Genomic DNA, 18,580 nt, shown 5'->3' with positions numbered 1-18,580 from the left:
GACTGCTACTCCCTTTCTACCCCCTTCCCACTCCAGCAGTGGCTCCAACAAAGTTTTTGGGTCTTTCCTGAACACCTAGGCTGGGTGTGGGGCAGCGGCTCTGCAGGGCTGCTCGGTGACGGACACACTGGATGGAGTGGGACGATCTGGGGAGACCTAGAACACATCTGTAGAAGTTTCTGGAACAAAGGCTCACGCCCCCGTGCCTCTCCGAGTGCGCTCTCCAAACAGGTCGTCAGCATCCTGTGGGCGGCACGTGCTGAGTGCAGAGTGGACGGTCCGGGGTGGGGGGGTGCTGGGCTGGGTGGACTCAGGAGAATGGAGACTGGTCTCGCAGGGACTGAGCCGCGTCCCTAACCTGCCGGATGCCAGGAGCACCCGATCATGACAGCCGTAGTTTGTAACGGCCACATACGTCCCCAGCATCAGGACCTGCCCTGCGAGACATGTGCTGGCCTGGCTTCCCACTCCCTGGGACAACCCCAACCCTGGGAACCTTGTTTCCCTGACTGCAGGCGGCCACCCCGCTCACGCGCGACAGGTACAAAGAGGGGCCCTGACGGTCACCCCGGGGAGAGTGAGGTGCCCTCACGGCTCGGCCCGTGATGCCGGGGGTCCAAGCTGACCCCCAGAGTGCGCGAGTTGGAAAGCGAAGGCGCGGCGGAGACAATAGAGGAGCAGCACAGGGATCTGCTGTTTCTGGAATCATCCGTGACCCGACACAGGAAGTCAGCCGTCAACACGACTGACTCCCGGTGTGGGCCTGAGGCGGGCACTCCAGGCTGGGGGTTTCTGGGAGCTTGGGGCAGGAGGGCATGAAAGGTCACGGCAGAGTGGAGCAGAGGTCGTGATGCCTATTTATTCCCCACACGTTTCTTGTCACCGTGGCTAGCACTCAAGTTAGGACACATCTCGCCAGACGTGGGACGGACTGCGGGTGGCTGGCAGTGGCCCGTCTTCCCACTAGTTACCTACAGCACGCACGTACTGGGTCTACCTCGCAGACGGCCCAGACCGTGAGGGAACCTCACATGATCCAGATGCCAACATTGGTGCCTGCAGACCTGCCCTCCCCCCATCCCGCCCAAGTGGAAGCCGTGGGCACATCTGCAGTGGCCCTGTGTCCTGGGCGGGCTGTCCGGCCGTGGCTGGCGCTCCTGCCCCGCTGGGAGCAGCTCTGGTGGCTGTCTGGCAAGGCTGAGGCGGGGGCGCCAGGGACCCCTGCTGGACCCCCAGCCCTGAACAGGGCAGGAGAGCCTGCCAGGGACCCAACATGCCGGCCGGCAGGATCGTCCGTGGACAGAAGGGCAGTGGGCTGGACACCCAGCTGGGGACGGGCTTGGGGTCTATCGGTCATGAGTACTGGGACAAGAGGATCAGAGATGAGACACGTGTCCATCCAAATGCTTGATTGGAAGTCAAGTCCCAGTACCTGGTCCCGTGCACCCCAGGATGGTCCCACCCCTGCTCCCAACAGGGGTGCAAGGTCACGGAAATCGTCTTTTAGGAAAATGTGTCTGAAGAGCTCCTCAAACGAAAACCCACGGTCTGAGGGGCAGGGCGGCCACTGGTGCCCAGACCGCGGCTGGCAGTGAGCTCATCCGAGCAGGACGCGGCTGGGGAGGCCAAGGTCGACTCAGAATTGGCTTCTCATGTCTCCTCTGAGGACGGACCACGGGGCTGCAGAAAGGGGCTCTGGGAGCCGTGGGTGTCCCCGACGCGGCTCAGCACAAAATGGGCAGGCTTCCTGGAGAGCGGCTCGAGGACGACCCCAGCCCAGCGCGGTCTAGAAGACGCTTCCCCGACGGAGTTTTCAGGGGGCTGAGAGAGGTCAGTGCTGGTCTGCGTTCACAGCTTGCTGGCTCTGTTTTGAGAAGGGTCTAGGGGCCGCAGGAGACTACAAACAGGGAGGGGACGGCGGAGGGAGTAAGAAAAATCCATCTTAACATGCAGGTCCGATTTCTGTTTCTTTTTCTCTCTTGAGTGGTCCAAGGGGAGAAGACGGCAAAATGCGACACGGCCTCCAGTCGGTGGGAAGGAGCTGGCGGCACGGGGAGGGCTGGGGGAGAAGACACGAGGGCCGCGAGTCAGCGCGACAGGACATCCCTGCAGGCTCGGGCTGAGAACGCGGGAACGCTGGCAAAGGTGTTTTGCAGATAAAGTTACGACGTAGAACGAAAGCAAAACTGATCTCAACCTGATTTTTTTTTCTCTTTAAGAATGCTTTGGGGGAGAAAAAGGAAGAAACACGAGCTCAAATAACGTTCGATGCTGCAGGTGGGGAGATCGGAGTTGTTTTCCTTGCTGCTCGATGGTTTTGGCATTTAAAACCTCTTAAACTATTTTTTTAAGTTTATTTGTTTTAGTAACCTGTACAGCAACACGGGGCTCGAACTCATGACCCCAAGATCAACAGTTGCGCCCTCCACAGACTGAGCCTGCCAGGTGCCCCGTCCTTTGAAATTCTTAACAGAAAATCACAGTAAAGGAGAGAGGAGGACAACGATGAGGTCTCCTGGGCACAGGATGAGTCAAGCGGCCCCGGGGAGGGGGTGGCCCCGAGCCAGCCATGGCCACAGGGACACCCAGTCTGTTTTCTAGCAATCCTGCTGTAACAGCTGCTTCCGGCAAACACACTCACACCCAGGCGAACCCCGGGCGTGCAGTGCCAGGCAGGGCGGGGCTGTCCACCTCCCTCCCAGGGACCTCACTGGCATTGCCGCAGCTGCCTCGGGGCTTCCCACACAACTGCGGCCTGCCAGCGCTCTGGCCGCTGCAGCCCTCATCTGCACAAGACGCACCTGAGTGACCGGCCCACCCACAGACACCCGCTGGGAAGAAACAGGATGCAAGAGGAAAACACCTGGAAAGGGACCTGATGATCCCAGACACCCCCACCACGGAGACCCTCCCCACCTCATGGACCCAGGGCTGTCAAAAAGGGGTTCTCCCCGCTCCGTGGCCCATGGGGACTCACGTGGGCGGTCACTCCTGCTGGTCGTCGTTGCTGGCACTGGGGGTCCGACTCCGGATCTGACTCCGGAGCTGTTCTATCAACTCTGGGTTCTGCTGCTGCATCTGCTGGGCGAACTGCTGGCCGCTGCGGGAGGGCCGGGCCCAGGCTTACCCAGAAGCCCGGGGCACCCTTCTGGCCACATTCCAGGCGTGTGCCCCCGCACAGGCAGTACGACTACTCACGGGAGGATGCGGGGCCGAGAGCGAGCCCAGGGACACAGCTCCTTGGTTCTTATGCTCCGCTCCCACCCCCCCCCCCCCCCCCCCCCCCCCCCCCCCCCCCCCCCCCCCCCCCCCCCCCCCCCCCCCCACCCCCACCCCCACCCTCGGGCCCCATGAAGCAGGTCTACTCACGCCTGGATGAGACTGGCCAGGTCGTTCTGTGAGGGGCTGGTGCCGGGAGTCCCCAGCGGGTTGTGGCCGCCCGAAATCATGCCGGACATGCTGCAGGGGAAGCCCACGATGAGACCGCCAGCCTGGCCGGCCCACTCCCGCCAGGCCCTGCCCTGCCCCCCGCGAGCAGCTGTATTACTGCCCCGCAGCCCCCCTGGGGCCCAGCGCCAGCCTGGCCCACCCCTCTCTGATGGGGGCTGCCGTGAACTCCACCAGCTCACTCAAGAACAGCCTTTGTTTTTGGCTTAGAAACAGGGGTTTTCAACCAGGGGCCAGGGGGCCAGGTCCGGGGATGCTGGGCTGCCCCGCCCCGATGGCAGCCTGCTGCGGAGAAGCTGGGCTTTAAGGTTTGACCACAACCTGGCAGTTCTTCAGGAAGTAAAACAGAATCACGGCATACCCAGCCGTCCCGCTCCTGGGTGTGGACCCAGAACATCTCCCGACACGCAGGGGGAGAACCAGACGCAAACGGCCACACGGGGTGTGAGTGCACACATGTGACACGCCCAGACCAGGCTCCTCCATGGAAGGGAAGGGGCTCGTTCACGGGGACCGGAGGCTGGGGAGGTAGGAAAGTGCCTCTAATGGGGACAGGGACTCTTTATGGGGTGATGGAATGTTCTGGAATGAAATGGTGATGGTTGCACAGGTGAATGTACTTAACGTCGCTGTACCGTAAACACCAAAATGGTTAAGGTGGCCAAATTCTGTTACGTGCATCCTGTCGCAATAAAAAAATAAATGTGACCCCAGACCCCAAGGAAGACAGCGGTTACTTACAGCTGCTGAACCTGTGGGTTGTTCATTAGGTTGGACGCCTGAAGAAAGAACACGTCATCAGACACGGCGCGCGCCACACAGCATGCTCGTGGGGCCTGCTCGACGCCTCTCCTGACATCCGCTCGCCCACGGTTTACTGCTTTGATCCTGCTCGGATCTTATCCCTCTTTAGGACCCATTTCAGGAGTGGCCGAGCGGGACACCGCAAGCAGCCTGCCTGGCGTGGCTCACGGGGGCCTGGCTAACCTCCACGAGGGGCCGGAGTTGAGGTTCTTGGCTCTGTGGCCCAGGCTCTGCCCTGACCACCCACCCGGGTCGCCACCGACGGACGGCGGCAGCCGTGCCCCAACACGACTACAGAATCCAGCCGGTCGCCGACCCCAGGTTCAGGAGATCGAGAGCTGTGACCACAGCCAGACTGAGTCCTCCTGCCCCGTGGTGGGCTTGTGCATACCACGCCAGCCCCCGGCGGTGCCTGGCCGTCCTGCCTGCCTGCGGACAAGGTGCGGCCCCCGCCGATGGAGGCGGCCAGCAGCTCCTGGTTGCCCTGCGGGGATCTCGCTCTAGTGGAGACCCTGGGCCCTGAGGTGTGGTGAGGGAGCCCCACTGTGGACACGTGTGTGGGCCAGCCCTGCACAGAACTAGCGCTTGCGGCCTTAAGTCGGGGTCTCACTGGGGGGGTGGTGCTGCCCCTGGGACATGGGGTGCTGTCCGGGGCCATCTGTGGCCGCCACATGGGGGCCGCTCCCAGCATCGAGGGGGTGGGGCTGGGATGCTGCTCCACCCATAGCACCCTGGTCACGCCCCCAGCGGGGGCAGCCCTGGTCCTAGGCAGGCGTACATAAGTGGACACGGGCGCGAGGCACGGGGCCCGGGGCCCAGGCCCCAGGGGACGCGGGAACGCAGGTTACCATGCTCATGAAGCTGGGGTTGTTGAGCAGGCCAGCGATGTCAAAGCTGCCGACGCCTCCTGTCTGTGGGGACGAGAAGAGCCCTGGTGAGTGGTCATGGGACCATGACACCGGCCCCCAATCGGAGACGGACAATCCCGGGGAGGGGGGGGCGGAGGGGTGGCGGCTGAGGTCCCGAGAGGCCTACGGCTCAGATGTCTCTCACCCAGCAGCCACGCCTCACGGCCAGACACCACCACGTCCAAGGCATGTGCCCCGGGGTTGATTGCTTGGGAAAAGTACCGCGTGAGGCTCGGACATCTTGGGCCCCCGCGGAGCCTAGAGGGCCCTCGGGGTGAGAAGTTCCCAGAGAATAATCACCCACCAGTCCATGGCCCACACCCCAAGCCCGACTGCCCCGGACTCCGATGGGGGTACTCGTCTAGCCTGTCCTAAGCCCACGCCCCAGTTTCCCATGGAAACCGGCCCACACCTCTCAGCTCCCACCCACTCCCTTCCCGGGGCCGCTCACGGGACTTGGCGTCTCCCTCAACTTCAGCTCGGCTATCTTGAGGTTCGACTTGTAGGTCTCGTTGTCAGGGTCCAGCTCCAAGGCCTTCTTGTAGTAGGCCACAGCCTCGGTGTGCTTGTTCAAGCTGGAGAGCGCGAGGCTGCGGGAAAGACGGCAGCGTGTGGGGCGGGGCCCAGGAGGCTGCCCGCCACGGCCTGGTGTCTGCTGGGGACGGCCTGCGAGGGCCGTGGGGGCAGAGAGGATGGACGTGTGGAAAGAATGCAAAGGCACAAGGGCTAGCGCCCGAGAGGACCCACAAAAGGGGACAGCCCAGAGGAGGGGCGCAGAGGCAGAGGGCAGGGTGGTCAGACGTGGCTGGCCCTGTTCTTGGCACAGAACTCTTAAAATCCGGAACTTCCCAGGTCACAGGCACTCCTGGTTTTCCTAACGAGGCTCTCTGATCACACCTGAGTTTATGCTCGTGCGGTGACCTGGGATGGGGCTGGCGGCCAGGAAGACCAGATCTGGGATTTGGATCCTATGACCCCTACACTCCCGGGAGCGGAGAAGGCTGGAGAATAAAACTGAACAATGAGATATGGAGAATGTCCCTGTTGGTGAAGGCATCACACCCCTTTCCAGGAGGACAGAACTCCCACCCGGGGACCCTCCTGGACGCTCCTGTGAAGCCCTTCGTCTGCATCCTCTATGAGAATGCACAAGTACGTTTCCAGCAAAACAAAGCAGCACAAGAGAGCGAGCCGTGGGGACTGATGTAGCAGCTGGGTCGGAAGGAGGGGAGGCCCAGATTCAGAACACGTGAATGGGGCCGAGTCCTGACTCTGTCTACGCAGATCAGGACTAAAGCAAACCACTGCACGTCGGCAGGTGGTGGGGGAGTGGGGGGCGGTCCCTCCCCCTGGGGCACTCACCCCATCCTGCCGTAGGCTTTGCTGTAGGACGGGTCTATGCAGATGGCTCGCTCACAGTCCTGCACAGCCCCAGTGTAGTTCCCGAGTTTGCTGTAAGCCGCGGCTCTGGGGACACAAAGCAGGGCGGGGCTTGCTCGCTGCGAAGGAGGAGCCTTTTGGGGAGGAGCCTAGGCCGCCCCGTCAGTCAGGTTGGGGTGGAAGTCGGGGGTACACAGGGCTGCCAAGGGCTTCCGTCTGCGGAGCACCTGTGCTGGGGGCTGTGCCAGCCTCCAGGGGAAACTGAGGCTGGAGGCCGAGCTGCTTGGCTCAACGATGCTGTGACGGGACTGGGATCTGAACCCCGAGTCCATGGGCCCAGCACCCAGGCTCCGCTCACCGTTGGGAGCGGGCACCCGTTCTAGGTCAGGAACTGTCTGTTGGCAGACACTAACTGACCCCCCGCACGAGCCCTGTCCGAGCTCTCGGGGGGTCTCCTCTCACGCCAGACGGCTTCTCGGACTGTTTCAGGTTTTAACACTGCACTTGGCGTTTCACCGCGTTCTGACGCACAGAAAGGCATCAGGTAGAAACACGGAGCGGCTGGGCCGGCGGAGGGCATGTGGGTTCTCGGGACTACGCGGGCCACTTTCCTGCCAACCTGTTCCCATCACTGCCCCCAAGAGTCAAAAGCAAGAAACTACAGTGACAAGTGGCTCTAGGCTGGCGACAGTGCACGGCACGCGGCACCCCGGGCCCCGGCCACCCACTGTCGGCTCCCAGGGCCGGTGCCCCGGAGCGCGACCCTGCGTCTACTCTGCATCCCAGAGTCTGCCTCGTCAGCACGATGGTCCGTCCTGGGGGCCAGGGCAGAGCGGAGGCAGCTTTCCCGGTAAAATGACCAGCCGGGGGCGCCTGGGGGGCTCTGTTGTTGGGCATCTGCCTTCGGCTCAGGTCATGGTCCCAGGGTCCTAGGATCGAGTCCCGTGTTGGGCTCCCTGCTTAGTGTGGAATCTGCTTCCGCCCTCCCACTCCTTCTGCTTGCGTTCCCTCTCTCACTGTCTCCCTATGTTAAATAAATAAAATCTTAAAAAAAAAAAAGAAAGGACCAGCCTGATGTGGCTTCCCACAGCTATGCTGCGGTGACCATGGCGTGAGACGTCACACGTGGTCTGGCTGATTTCCTGGACGCAGCATCTGTGCAGAAGGCTGCCCCCGATTTTAATCTAATGCTGTGCTCAGCTCCTGTGGACCCGGGCTGGCCACCTGCCGCTGACCTGGGGCTCTGGCTGAAGGATCACTAAGCGACGGTACGAACGCCCCTCCCGAGCGCACCCAGCCAGCACCTGTTACAGAAATAGACCGCGTTGGCCGGGTTCAGCTCGATGGCTTTGCCGTAGAAGTGCACGGCGGCTTCAAAGTTCTCCACTTTCATCTGCTCGTTTCCTAAAGAGAAAAAAAAAACCAGCGTACACCCCGCTGTTCCCGTCAGGCCCGAGGGCTCTGGGGCATCGGGGCGGCTCTCCGGGGGTTTCTCTGAAGGGGTGAGAAGACTTTGGGGGCCAGGCTGCAACACTTAAATGTAGGCTCAGGTGGGGGGTGGGCGGGTGTAGAGGAGGACGATGTGGTTTGCGTGTGGCATCTTGTGGGTTCTGGCCTGAGATGGCACTCTGACAACTGTCCCTGCTTTGGTTGTGACATTTGAAGACATAAGCCTCTAATATAGTCACTTTTGCTCCTGGGAAGTAACCAAGTTTCACGAGATGTAATTCAAATAACCTAAAACGCACATTTTCCAAGTGTACAACTCAGTGGTTTTTAAATAGTCACAGGTGTCCATCACCATAATCTAATTCCAGAACATTCTACCTCCCTCAAAAAGCACTGGTGACCCTATCAGCAGCCGCCCGCCCACCCCCTCCCCAACCTCTGACACACACTAACTCATTTCTGTGTCCGTGGAGGAGCCTGGTCTGGGCGTGTCACACACGTGGACTCACACCCCGTGTGACCTTCTGTGTCTGGTTCCCTTCCCGAGCGTCGTGGGCTCGGGGTCCGTCCCTGGGGCAGTGCATGGGGGCATCTTGCCTGTTTGTGGCCAAGGGACACTCCAGAATATGGACAGGTCATTCTTTACCTTTTTAACCCATTTATGGACATTTGGGCTGGTCTACCTTTTGGCTGCTGTGGACACACCACATTTCTCCTGGGCCTATACCTGGGAGGGGAGCAGCTGGGCCTCGTGCCCAGTGTGACCACTGAAGAACTGTCAGAATGCCTTCCACGGTGACTGCCCCAGCCACATTCCCACGGGCCACGCGGGCGGGCCCTGCTCTCCACACAGCCTCACCCCGTGCACCCAGCGGCCCCCATCTCCCGGAGCTGTGTGCTGCACGGGGCTTCATGCACTGCTCCCCCCTACAGCTGCCGCCCCCCCAGGGGGCCAGCCCGCCCCTGCCGTCCCCGCAGGCCAGGTGGGTGAGGGGCCTGGTGCCAATGCGACCGTCTCGTCTCACCTTCAGTTTTGAGGCGCTCTGCCTCAGCCGAGTCCTCCTCTGAAGGTGGGGTTCGCTCGGGGCTCCTCAGGTCCTGCGGCACCTCCTGGCCCCAAAATGTTGAGCTGCTTGAGGGGTGGCGGGCCACCCGACTGCCCGATTTCCCCACACCCCACACCCCCGGCCTCCCTTCTGCTCAGACCGCCTGAGAGGGCAGCTGAGCTCTGAGGGAGGGAACCTCGGGCCGGGGTGGCTGGGGGCAAGCTCCCGACTGCCCTGTCCGCGAGCCGGGAACCCCGCTCCACGGTGCCGGTCCGGGGGGAACACAGACCCCGCACAGGTGCTGCGGAGCACCCAGCCCATGCTCACTGTTACTTCTGTTCTGGGAAGCCCAGAGACTCACCTTGCCCGCGGCGGCTGCTTCGAATATCTCCGGAAGCGTCTGAGGGAGAGCGAGGTCATGGTCTTCCACAGTCACCCCAAAAGCGGTCTCCAGGCACTGGATTGCAACTGTGAACGGGACATAGGCATTTTCTTCTGAACGCAGCCCAGACTTTGGGACTTCGGGGCTCAGAGGGAGTCCCTCCCCGACGAAACCCAGGTCAAAGGCCTGGCACGTGGCAGAAGCCAAAACGCCACCTCCCACCCTATCGCCTGTGGGCGGAGCCAGCTGGACACCAAGGGGCTGGTGGTGGCGTCCGGGCAGAGGCCTGCTCAAGTGCTCGCCCGGCCTGGGCTCCTCACCCCCCAGCCCCAGGCGGCTTCCACCCTGTTTTAAGAGAGAGCCTTTCTCCTCTTATCAGGGGAGTCGCACTCATGGGGTGGGGAAGAATGTTCTGGAACCACCCCTCGATGAAAGATGGGGAGATGACCAGAACACCTGCAGGAGGCTGGGCCTGCGGAGATGGGGGCTGGCTCCGTGTGGCGGGAGGGCGGGCAGCGGGCCCACACGCACCTTCCAAGCTCTCCTGGGCGTCGGACGAGAGCCCCCCGTGCCGGAGCTGGTCGTGCAGGAACCGGACGATGGCGTAGGCCAGGCGCTTCTTGTTATCCATCTTGAGACAGGAAGGGACCACGCCTCGGGTTTTCGGATCTGCAGACCCAAGCCAAGGGTGTGAGGCGCGCACACGGGGGGCATGGGTGTTGCGGAGACAGTGCCCGTGGCACCTGCCATTCCAGGCCCCCCCAAACTGCTGGGCCCCGGCTCACCAGGCCTGCGCCAACCTCGGCCCCGAGGAAACCACTCGAAGTGCCTGGCACAGTCTACCTGCAGCACAAGTGGGGGGGAAACGGTTATGACCCCATTTCACAGCTGAGACCTGAGGCTCCCTGGGTGGAGGAGGCGCCCAGCCATCCTGCCTCCTCCTTCTAAAGAAGGCCCCGCGGCCTTGGCCGTCACCACCCTTTCACAGACTCTGGCACAAGGGGGCTCCCAGTGATGCGGAGGGTTGGCCCACAAGCTAGTCCTGGAGGTCTCCGAACCCCGTTTTAGTTGAGCACAAGCCAGCCCCCAGTCCCACCGGCTTCTGCACTCAGACTGAGGAACAAGGTCATGGGGGTGGGAGGGCACGAGACAGCTGGGGTCAGGGGAGGAGGGGCCCAGAGCAGACCAAGAGGTCCCAGAGGCACCAAGCCCCTTGCAGGCCATCCGAGGGCCTCTCTTGACCCCTCTGCCGTGTGCTGCACTCCCAGGCCAGGAGTGGTCCTGCCTCAGGGACTCTGGGCCATGTCTGGGTGCGTCTCTGGTACTCATGGCATCGGGCGGTGAGGGCCTGCTGCTCAGCCCCTGGCTTGCAGAATGTCCGCACAATGGAGAACTACCCTGCTCTAGCGTCAGCAGTGCCCAGGGGAGAGCCCTGCTCTGGAACATTCCAGGCGTGAGGGGTCTGCTACCTGAGGTTCTCTTATGGGTCAGGCACGTCACAACACTGTCTCACCCCTTCCACACCATGACCTCCACGGCCGCACCCGCCGACAGGCAACAGGTTGGGGACGGGGATCTGGGAGGAGTGGCCGAGGCCGCTCAAGTCCACGTGCACAGCCAGAACCCCAGCAGGAATCACCTCAGTCTCCCCAAAAGACCTCCGGGGGGGTGAACGGCCTGTGCCGCACAGAAAACAAGGAGCAGGCCTCCTGACCACCTTCTTGTGAACCTGCTATCGGACACTATGGTTAAGCAAAGCCGGGAAGAGCCCATCACGCGGCCCCCGGCTCTCCACGTGGAGACGGTGCCAGCACGGGGGCAGGGGGCCACTGGGCAAGGGCAGGCGAGACACTCGGTGCCGGCCGTGCACAGAGAGCTCAGGCTCCGGATCCTGGGAATCTATGTCCAACCACAGCTGCCTCTTAAGGAGAGGGAGTCAGACACAGGCCACAGGGCGTGAGTCCACATGTGTGACATGTCCAGAACAAGCACATCCATGCACGGGAAGGGGACTCGTGGGGGCTGGAGGCTGGGGGAGGGGGGAAATGATGGCTGATGGGGATAGAGTTTCCTTTTGGGGTGATGGAATGTTCTTGACTTTCAGAAAGGGGACAGTTACACGGCAGTATGAATATATACCAAAGTCTACTGAACTTTAGGGTACGTGAATTATACCTCAAAACACCTGTATTCTGGGGTGCCTGGGTGGCTCAGTGGGTTAAGCCTCTGCCTTTGGCTCAGGTCATGATCTCAGGGTCCTGAGATCGAGCCCCATGTCAGGCTCTCTGCTCAGCGGGGAGCCTGCTTCCTCCTCTCTCTCTCTGCCTGCCTCTCTGCCTACTTGTGATCTCTCTCTGTCAAATAAATAAATAAAAATCTTTAAAAAAACAAACAAACCTATATTCTGTAAAGCTGGTGAAGAAATTAAAGTTCTATGGGAATGGTAATGAGCTCCCCATTTCTGGACACAATGCCCATTAACCCGGCAAGCACTCGTGGCTGAGAGACTCCCTAGAACCAGAAGGTCTGGGATCAGGACGGGCCAGTGCTTGGAGGACGGACGTCCAGTCCTAGACCAGAGGACCTTAGGGGCGAGAGAGGGGCTCACAGAGCTCAACCATCTCAAACCATTCATTTTGGGGGAAGTCAAGCCCCAAAAGGTAAGTCCTGGTCCCCAGCTGAGAAATCAGTGCGCCTGCTCACCTCCACCTAAGGAGAGATGACTAACATGTCAGACTGTTTCCGTTTTAGGTATGTGTTTCGGCAGTGGCATTATTTACAGTAGCTGACAGGCAGCCACGACCCCGGCGGCTGTCCACGGAGGAACGGATCAACACGGTCCGGCCTCAGAAGGGAAGGGACCCCGAGGACACGGGGCTCAGGGAGAGCAGGCAGACCCAGAAGGACCCGTCCCGCAGGACCCCGTTCCCAGGAGGGCCCCAGAGGAGTCCCGTCCACGCAGACAGAGAGGAGAGCGTGGGGGCCGGGGATGGGGAGTCCGTTCTTCGTGGGGACAGAGTCTCCGTGTTGTGGGAAGGACAGTTCTGGAGACGGAGGGTGGAGGGGCTGCGGGACGGTGTGTGTGTGCTTCCCGCCGCTGAGCCGTGCGCTTAGGGACGGTTAAGGGTGTCTGGGGGGCTCAGTCGTTGAGCGTCTGCCTTCAACTCAGGCCATGATCCCAGAGTCCTGGGATGGAGCCCCATGTGGGACAAACTGCTCAGCGGGGCGCCCGCTCCTCCCTCTGCCTCTCCCCTGCTTGTTGTTCCCTCTCTCACTGTCTCTATCAAATAAATAAAGAAAAACCTTTTAAAAAAAAAGAAATGATTACGAAAATGCTAAACTATGTTATGTGTATCTTAACATAATTAGAATTTTGTTCCCTTTTGTTTTCAAAGTCTGAGGTCCTCCCCTTCAGACGAACAGTCCCAGGGCCCTTTGTGTGCTGTGTTCTAAGTCAGGCCTCGAGGGTCACATCTGGGCAGCTGCCTGTGGGCAATGAATCTTGAGTTCTTAAGTCACATAAGTGGCTACATCCCACCTCTGGGCTCCAGGCACCACTTCTGGGGGTGCTTCTCCTCCATTCCCAAGGGTCACTCATTCTGGGCTTTATGTATTCACGTGTGGTTATGGGAGGACAGGACTCAGTCTTCCCTCCCAGGGAACGGATGCGAGTCCTGATGGTGCCGGGCGCTTGCTCAAGAGCGGACTGAGAAGGGAAACCTGGTCTTCAGCAGACGTTTCCTACCCTCCTGGTCTGGATGGTGAGAGGGGGCGGGGGGGGGCAGCGTGTGACTACTGAGGCTTATGCAGGCAAGGGTTCAAAAACCTAAAGACCAAGTCACACTCCTTTCTGGCATACTTCCAGTCCTTCCCATGCCCCCAGCCCCTGGAGCCTCAAGGCCTTTGCACGAGAGGATCCCCTGCTCCCAACAGACTTGAAGCACCCTGGTCTGATTTCCCTGGCATAAGCTCTCACTGCCTCCTTCCTGGGCTTCTCCTGGTCTGTTGCTTGGTCTTCTTTCAAGTGCTGGCCCCTCCAATGCGACTCACTGTCTAGTCGGAGCCCCTTGGAGCCAGCCCTGGGCCTGGCGTATGGATGCCAGGCCACGGATGCCTGATTTGCCTGGGAGGACAAGGGCCTGGAGTCATGTCATAGGACCAGCCATTTCTGTCCGAGGCCCATTCCATTTCACTTTCCCCACCCTAAGCAAAGGAATGCTCTTTGTCCCATCTGAAAGAGTCCTGGCCAATACCCTCACTTTCCTCTTCCACAAAGTGGGTTAACAAGGGTGTCCTTACCAGCTGTTAAAAGAATTCACCACCCAGTGCAGGGTTTCTCTACCTCGGCACGATCGACATCAGGGGCTGGACTGTTCTTTGCTGGGGATAGGCAGCTGTCTTGTGCAGTGCCGAGTGGTAACAGCATCCCTGGTCTCCGTCCAGTGTGCCCAAGGTAAGGGACAGAATCTCCTCGGGGTGATACCCCTCAGGTCAAGGGGTTCCACTGACCCCCGGGAGTGTCTGAGTTCTGTAACCACGTGACTCCTGAGGTCCTGGGACACTACACACATTGAAATACACACACTGAGTGGGAGGGAGAGAGGGGGTGACTCGCAGATGCCAGGATCACCCTGGTTTGTACCCTCTGACCCCGGGGGATTTACTCTGGTGTCCAAAGTGAGCAGGGACCAGACTCAGTACTTTCCCAAATCATCAATGCAGGGTCTCTTCCGCTTGGCCCTAACATTAGGGGCAGGTCACTCTCACTGGGGGTGTCCTGAGCACTGTGGGGTTCAGCATCCCCGGCCACACCCCTTCAATGCCAGGAGCACTCCCTCCACAGCGGTAACAACCACAGATGTCCCCAGACATGGCCAAACCACCCAGCTGAAAATCACTGAAACTCTAAGTGGGAAAAATAAAGGCTCTAAATCAGCAGAAGCGAGATTTTTTTCTGGCCAAAGAACTTTGCTGTAAGCTTTCTGAAAACCTCCTGTCTGCACATTTTGGGCTTGTGCCCTGCAGCCAAGGACCATGTCCCCAGGGCGCGAGGAGGAACCCGCACGCCGTCCGACACGGGCTTCACACAATGCTGCTTCCTTGTGCGGCAGTCTGCAGGTCTTACCCACGCGTGGCTTTTGAGATGAACCACCTTCTGCTCCCCACAAAGTGGGGCCCAACAAAACACGGGGACAGCACTTCTCGTCGTCTCCCACCAGGCACCCGGAGCCGGCAGAACAATCCCAACTTGTAGGGCTTTGGCTGCCGGACAAAAGTCTCCGAGAAGGCCTCCTCTCTAACAGTGAGGGCTTTATGAGCTCCCAGCACCGCCGAACTGCCAGGCGAGCCTGGGCGGGGGGGTGTCCCGGGGCCAGCTCCTCCGGTGGTCTTCACAGTCCCTCCCGGCTCTCAGTCCACCTTCTCATTTCCTCATTTTATTTTCTTTTCCTAAATATTTTATTTATTTATCTGACAGAGAGAGATCACAGTAGGCAGAGAAGCAGGCGGGCGGGGGGGGGCGGGGGAAGCAGGCTCCCCGCCGAGCAGAGAGCCCGATGCAGGGCTCGATCCCAGGACCCTGAAACCATGACCTGAGCTGAAGGCAGAGGCTTCACCCACTGAGCCACTCAGGCGCCCTGATTTCCTCATTTTAAAAATAACAACAACTTCTACTTCTTTTATTTGCCTGCCCAGGACTCGTCAAGGGGGAAAAAAAACGTGTGTTTTTCCACCCTGGACGGTGGAGCGCCCACTGCCGAGGGCTGCCTGCCTCCAGCCGCACCCAGAGCTCTGCCCACAAACAGCAGCGTGCAAAGCCAGTACCCCGGTGCCCTCTCATCCCAGCACACCACCGGTGTCCGAGCAAGGGCTGTCCCAAGGCTTGAGCCCACCACCCTCACCACAGCCTGCTGTCTTCTAAAACGCCACCAGAACGTCCTGCATCCTTGAAGACCATCGAAAGCTCCTGAAACTTCATGAGTGCGCATGGGAAGCCCTTCACCAAACCCTCAGTGTCTCCACTCAAACCCAGCCGCTCACAGTTCCTCCAGCCCACCTGGAAACTCTTGATTCCCTACGACACCGAGCTGCAAAGTTATCTCAGAGCTAGACGCCCTCTTTTTTCCAGCAAAGTCCAAGCACCAGCCTTATCACTGGCCCAGACGGCTTTGACCCCCGGCCTCACCCAGACTGGGAGCACTGGACAGACATCTTCGCTTTCAACGCCGCACTCAGCAGTGTTCGGATTTGTACGGTCCTGGGAAACGGTGAGATCCCTGTCAAACCCAGAGCCCCTGACCAAGTTCCCCGGGAAGCCCAGAGGAGACGACAAGCCCTGGGCCTTGCCTGCCTACCAACGACGGCCTTCATTCCTACAACCCCCCAGGCTGAGCGTCGCCCACAGAGGCCAGTGCTGGGTCTTGGCAAAAAAAAAAAAAAAAAAAAAAGGGACAAAGTAAGTAAGACAATGTAATCTCGCAGTCTGGGGTGGAGGCAACCCCACTGACAGTCGCTCACCCGTCCTCAAAGACCGATGGTGAAACTTAGGTGAAACCCTTGGCGTGCTGAGCACTTTCCCGGCCCCGCGCTCAGCGCAGCCCTCGCAATGGCATATGGAAGGGGTCCGCGATCACTTTCTGAAAAGGGCCACAGGGCTTCTGTGGAAACCACACACCTTTGTTCTTGGGCAAAAGCTGTCACAAGTTTTGGGACGGACCGCCCCGCCCCCCACTTCACAGAAACAGGGCTGCTCACAGTCAGCCGAGCCCCTGGGTTGTTTGCACCAATCCCCATTATACAGAAGGAAAAACTGAGGCTCTGAAAGATGGGGGGGCTACCCGAGGTCATCCAGCTTAGAAGACCCAAACCAGGAACTTTGAGCCCAGCAGTCGGATTCCAGAGCCTAAATTCAGAAGCGCCCTTTCCTCTCCAGGCAAAACCTTCACATGATCTCCTGAATTCATACCCCACCCCCCTGTGTGCCGCTCATGCTGGTGGAGAAGCAATGGTCCGGGGGAAGGTTTAACTCCCCGCTGTGGACACCGCGACGGTTCTCCGTGGGAAGTCCGGGGCACCCTGGGGTGTCAGGCGGCTTCCCTGCGCCCCACCCACTTGCTGCCAGGAGCACACCCAGTCGTGGCAACAACAAATGACCCCCAGACATTGCCCTGCGTCCCCCAGGGCAAGAAAACCACTGGTCTGGAAAAAGGAAAAGCAGACAGCCCAATCAGACACAGAAAACCAAAGGGAACCGGGACATCTTCCCGCCTAAGGACTGCACACATTTTCTGGCACCTAATAAACCAGCCATTCTCCAGCAAACTCTTAACAAGCAGCAGGAACCCGAGCAGAACATGACCTGCTTATTAACCTCGCAGAGAGCCTAGGAAGCACGTTCTTCTGGGGTCCCTGCTGCAGAAGAAACGCGCTGCTCAGAGAGGGAAGCGATGAACCCCAGCTCATGCAGCCAGGAGAGGGGTGCAGCCGGTCCTCGCCCCGGCTCCTTCACGCCGCCAGCACAAACGACAGAAGCCCCGGGCTGGGAAAGGCGGAACCACCGCTCACCCCACCAAGCTCTCACTCTGCGCTGGCCCTGTGGCTTTCATCTTCCCAAGACCGCCACCCCTCACCCCCCACCCCAACCAATCAGGCAGGGACCGTGATGACGCCCATTTTACTGCGGGGGAAACTGAGGCTCCGGGGAGCCAAGAGGCTGGCCAGGTGGAGAGTGGCGGCGCTGGGAAAGGACCCCGACCCGCGCCCCACGAACGGGGTCCCCATTCAAAGGGACTGTGTTTCCGGGAAGCAGAAGACACCCTCACTGCTAGCGGGACACTTCGACTCCTGCTGTCCAACCACGGGCCTGCGACCAGCATCTCCCGGGCCTGGGGTCCGGGATAGGATGACCAGGGCCGGCGAAGGCCTGCCCGACGCCACCCTGCCTCAGTTTCCCCTTCGCGCCGCCCACTCACAGCAGCCAGTGGATCGCGGGATCCTCACCCCAGACCAACCTGTCTTTACGGGCCCTGGAGACCCGCGAGTTCCGAGCCGCGGACCCCCAGGCCCACCCCGCTCAGCGCCGAGCCCCCCCCCACGACTCACCTCTCAGGCGGCCGAACGCCGACCCACCGACGGCTGCGCCTGCGCACCGCGGCGCTGCCCGGCCCCGCCCCCGGCCGCGACGCCTGCGCGGAAGGAGCCGGCTCCCGTTGTGTTTTCTCCTGCGCAGGCGCGTTAGTGATCGAGGCGGGCGTGGGGAGAAGTGACGTAACTTAGAGGTGGGGGCGAGCTGGTCGTTAGAGCAACTGACCTCTGCGACCGAATGGAGGCCGGAAGTCAGGACGGAGTTCCCCTCTCGGGCGGGAACGGAGCGGTGCATGGTGGGACGGTGGCGGACTCCGGAGCGGTCGGCAGGGCCGGTCACGTGGCACCTAGCCGGCCACGTGGTGTTGCGGTGTTTGGGTAGCTGGCGCCTGGAGCCGCGCAGGCGCTGTGTGCAGGGGAGCGAGTGTTCCCCGCAATCTTTTACACTTGCTCACCCACCCGTCGTCCCACAAACGCATTCTCTCGGTCATTCAACGCATGGGACGTAAAGGAACATCTTTGTTTACAACAGGTGCCCAGTAGCCAACAAATACGTATTGCAAACCAACTGTAAAAACCAGGGGAGTGTTTGCTCCCGTTCCCTTGTACGGGCGTTGATGAGCTGCAAGGTAGTGCACGGGGACGTAAACTAACCCTTTCCACTGGATGGCGAGCGCTATAAAGACAAAATGGCGTGCCCGGATTATGACTGGGGAGGCAAGAGGGCCGGCATGGTTAGGGAAGATCTACCTGGTAGAGATGGGTTTGGAGGATGAGGAACAAACTCCGGGAACGGAAAACGGCGAAACTGAAGACTCACAACTGGTCACCGTTAGTGTTAAAGTTGCAAGTAGTGTTCTCCTAATTCACTTTTCTCCTATTTATTTTTTTAAGATTTTGTTTATTTATTTGAGAGAGAGACACACAGCGAGAGAGGAAACAAGCAGGGGGAGTAGGAGAGGGGGAAACCGACTCCTCGCTGAGCAGGGAGCCTTCTGTGGGGCTTGATTCCAGGACCCCGGGATCATGACCTGAGCTGAAGGCAGATACTTAAGGACTGAGCCACTCAAGGGCCCCCTTTT

At 60.2% G+C, this 18,580-nt stretch overlaps 1 protein-coding gene across 3 annotated transcripts; it reads right to left on the bottom strand.

Moving 5' to 3' along the window:
• Positions 1 to 834: 834 nt before the first annotated feature.
• Positions 835 to 17,574, bottom strand: LOC111161715 (small glutamine rich tetratricopeptide repeat containing alpha). Of its 3 annotated transcripts, none has more exons than XM_022525591.1 (12): positions 17,517 to 17,574; positions 9,948 to 10,085; positions 9,396 to 9,502; positions 9,014 to 9,098; positions 7,844 to 7,943; positions 6,522 to 6,626; positions 5,611 to 5,749; positions 5,100 to 5,162; positions 4,189 to 4,226; positions 3,370 to 3,459; positions 2,978 to 3,100; positions 835 to 2,136 (listed from the first exon to the last, which is right to left on the bottom strand). In XM_022525591.1, exons 2-11 carry the CDS (start codon positions 10,045 to 10,047, stop codon positions 2,986 to 2,988), a joined length of 942 nt encoding a protein of 313 aa, XP_022381299.1. In that variant the 5' UTR covers positions 10,048 to 10,085; positions 17,517 to 17,574; the 3' UTR covers positions 835 to 2,136; positions 2,978 to 2,985. The 3 variants fall into 3 exon arrangements, with proteins under 3 accessions (XP_022381299.1, XP_022381297.1, XP_022381298.1); XM_022525589.1 differs by having other exon boundaries at positions 835 to 2,059; XM_022525590.1 differs by lacking the exon at positions 17,517 to 17,574 and adding an exon at positions 10,202 to 10,279 and having other exon boundaries at positions 835 to 2,059.
• Positions 17,575 to 18,580: the final 1,006 nt, after the last annotated feature.

The sequence above is a fragment of the Enhydra lutris genome, unplaced genomic scaffold (assembly GCF_002288905.1).
Source record: "Enhydra lutris kenyoni isolate GAN:26980312 unplaced genomic scaffold, ASM228890v2 scaffoldscaffold86, whole genome shotgun sequence".
Lineage (NCBI taxonomy): Eukaryota > Metazoa > Chordata > Mammalia > Carnivora > Mustelidae > Enhydra > Enhydra lutris.
This window is presented reverse-complemented; position numbering and strand designations above follow the sequence as displayed.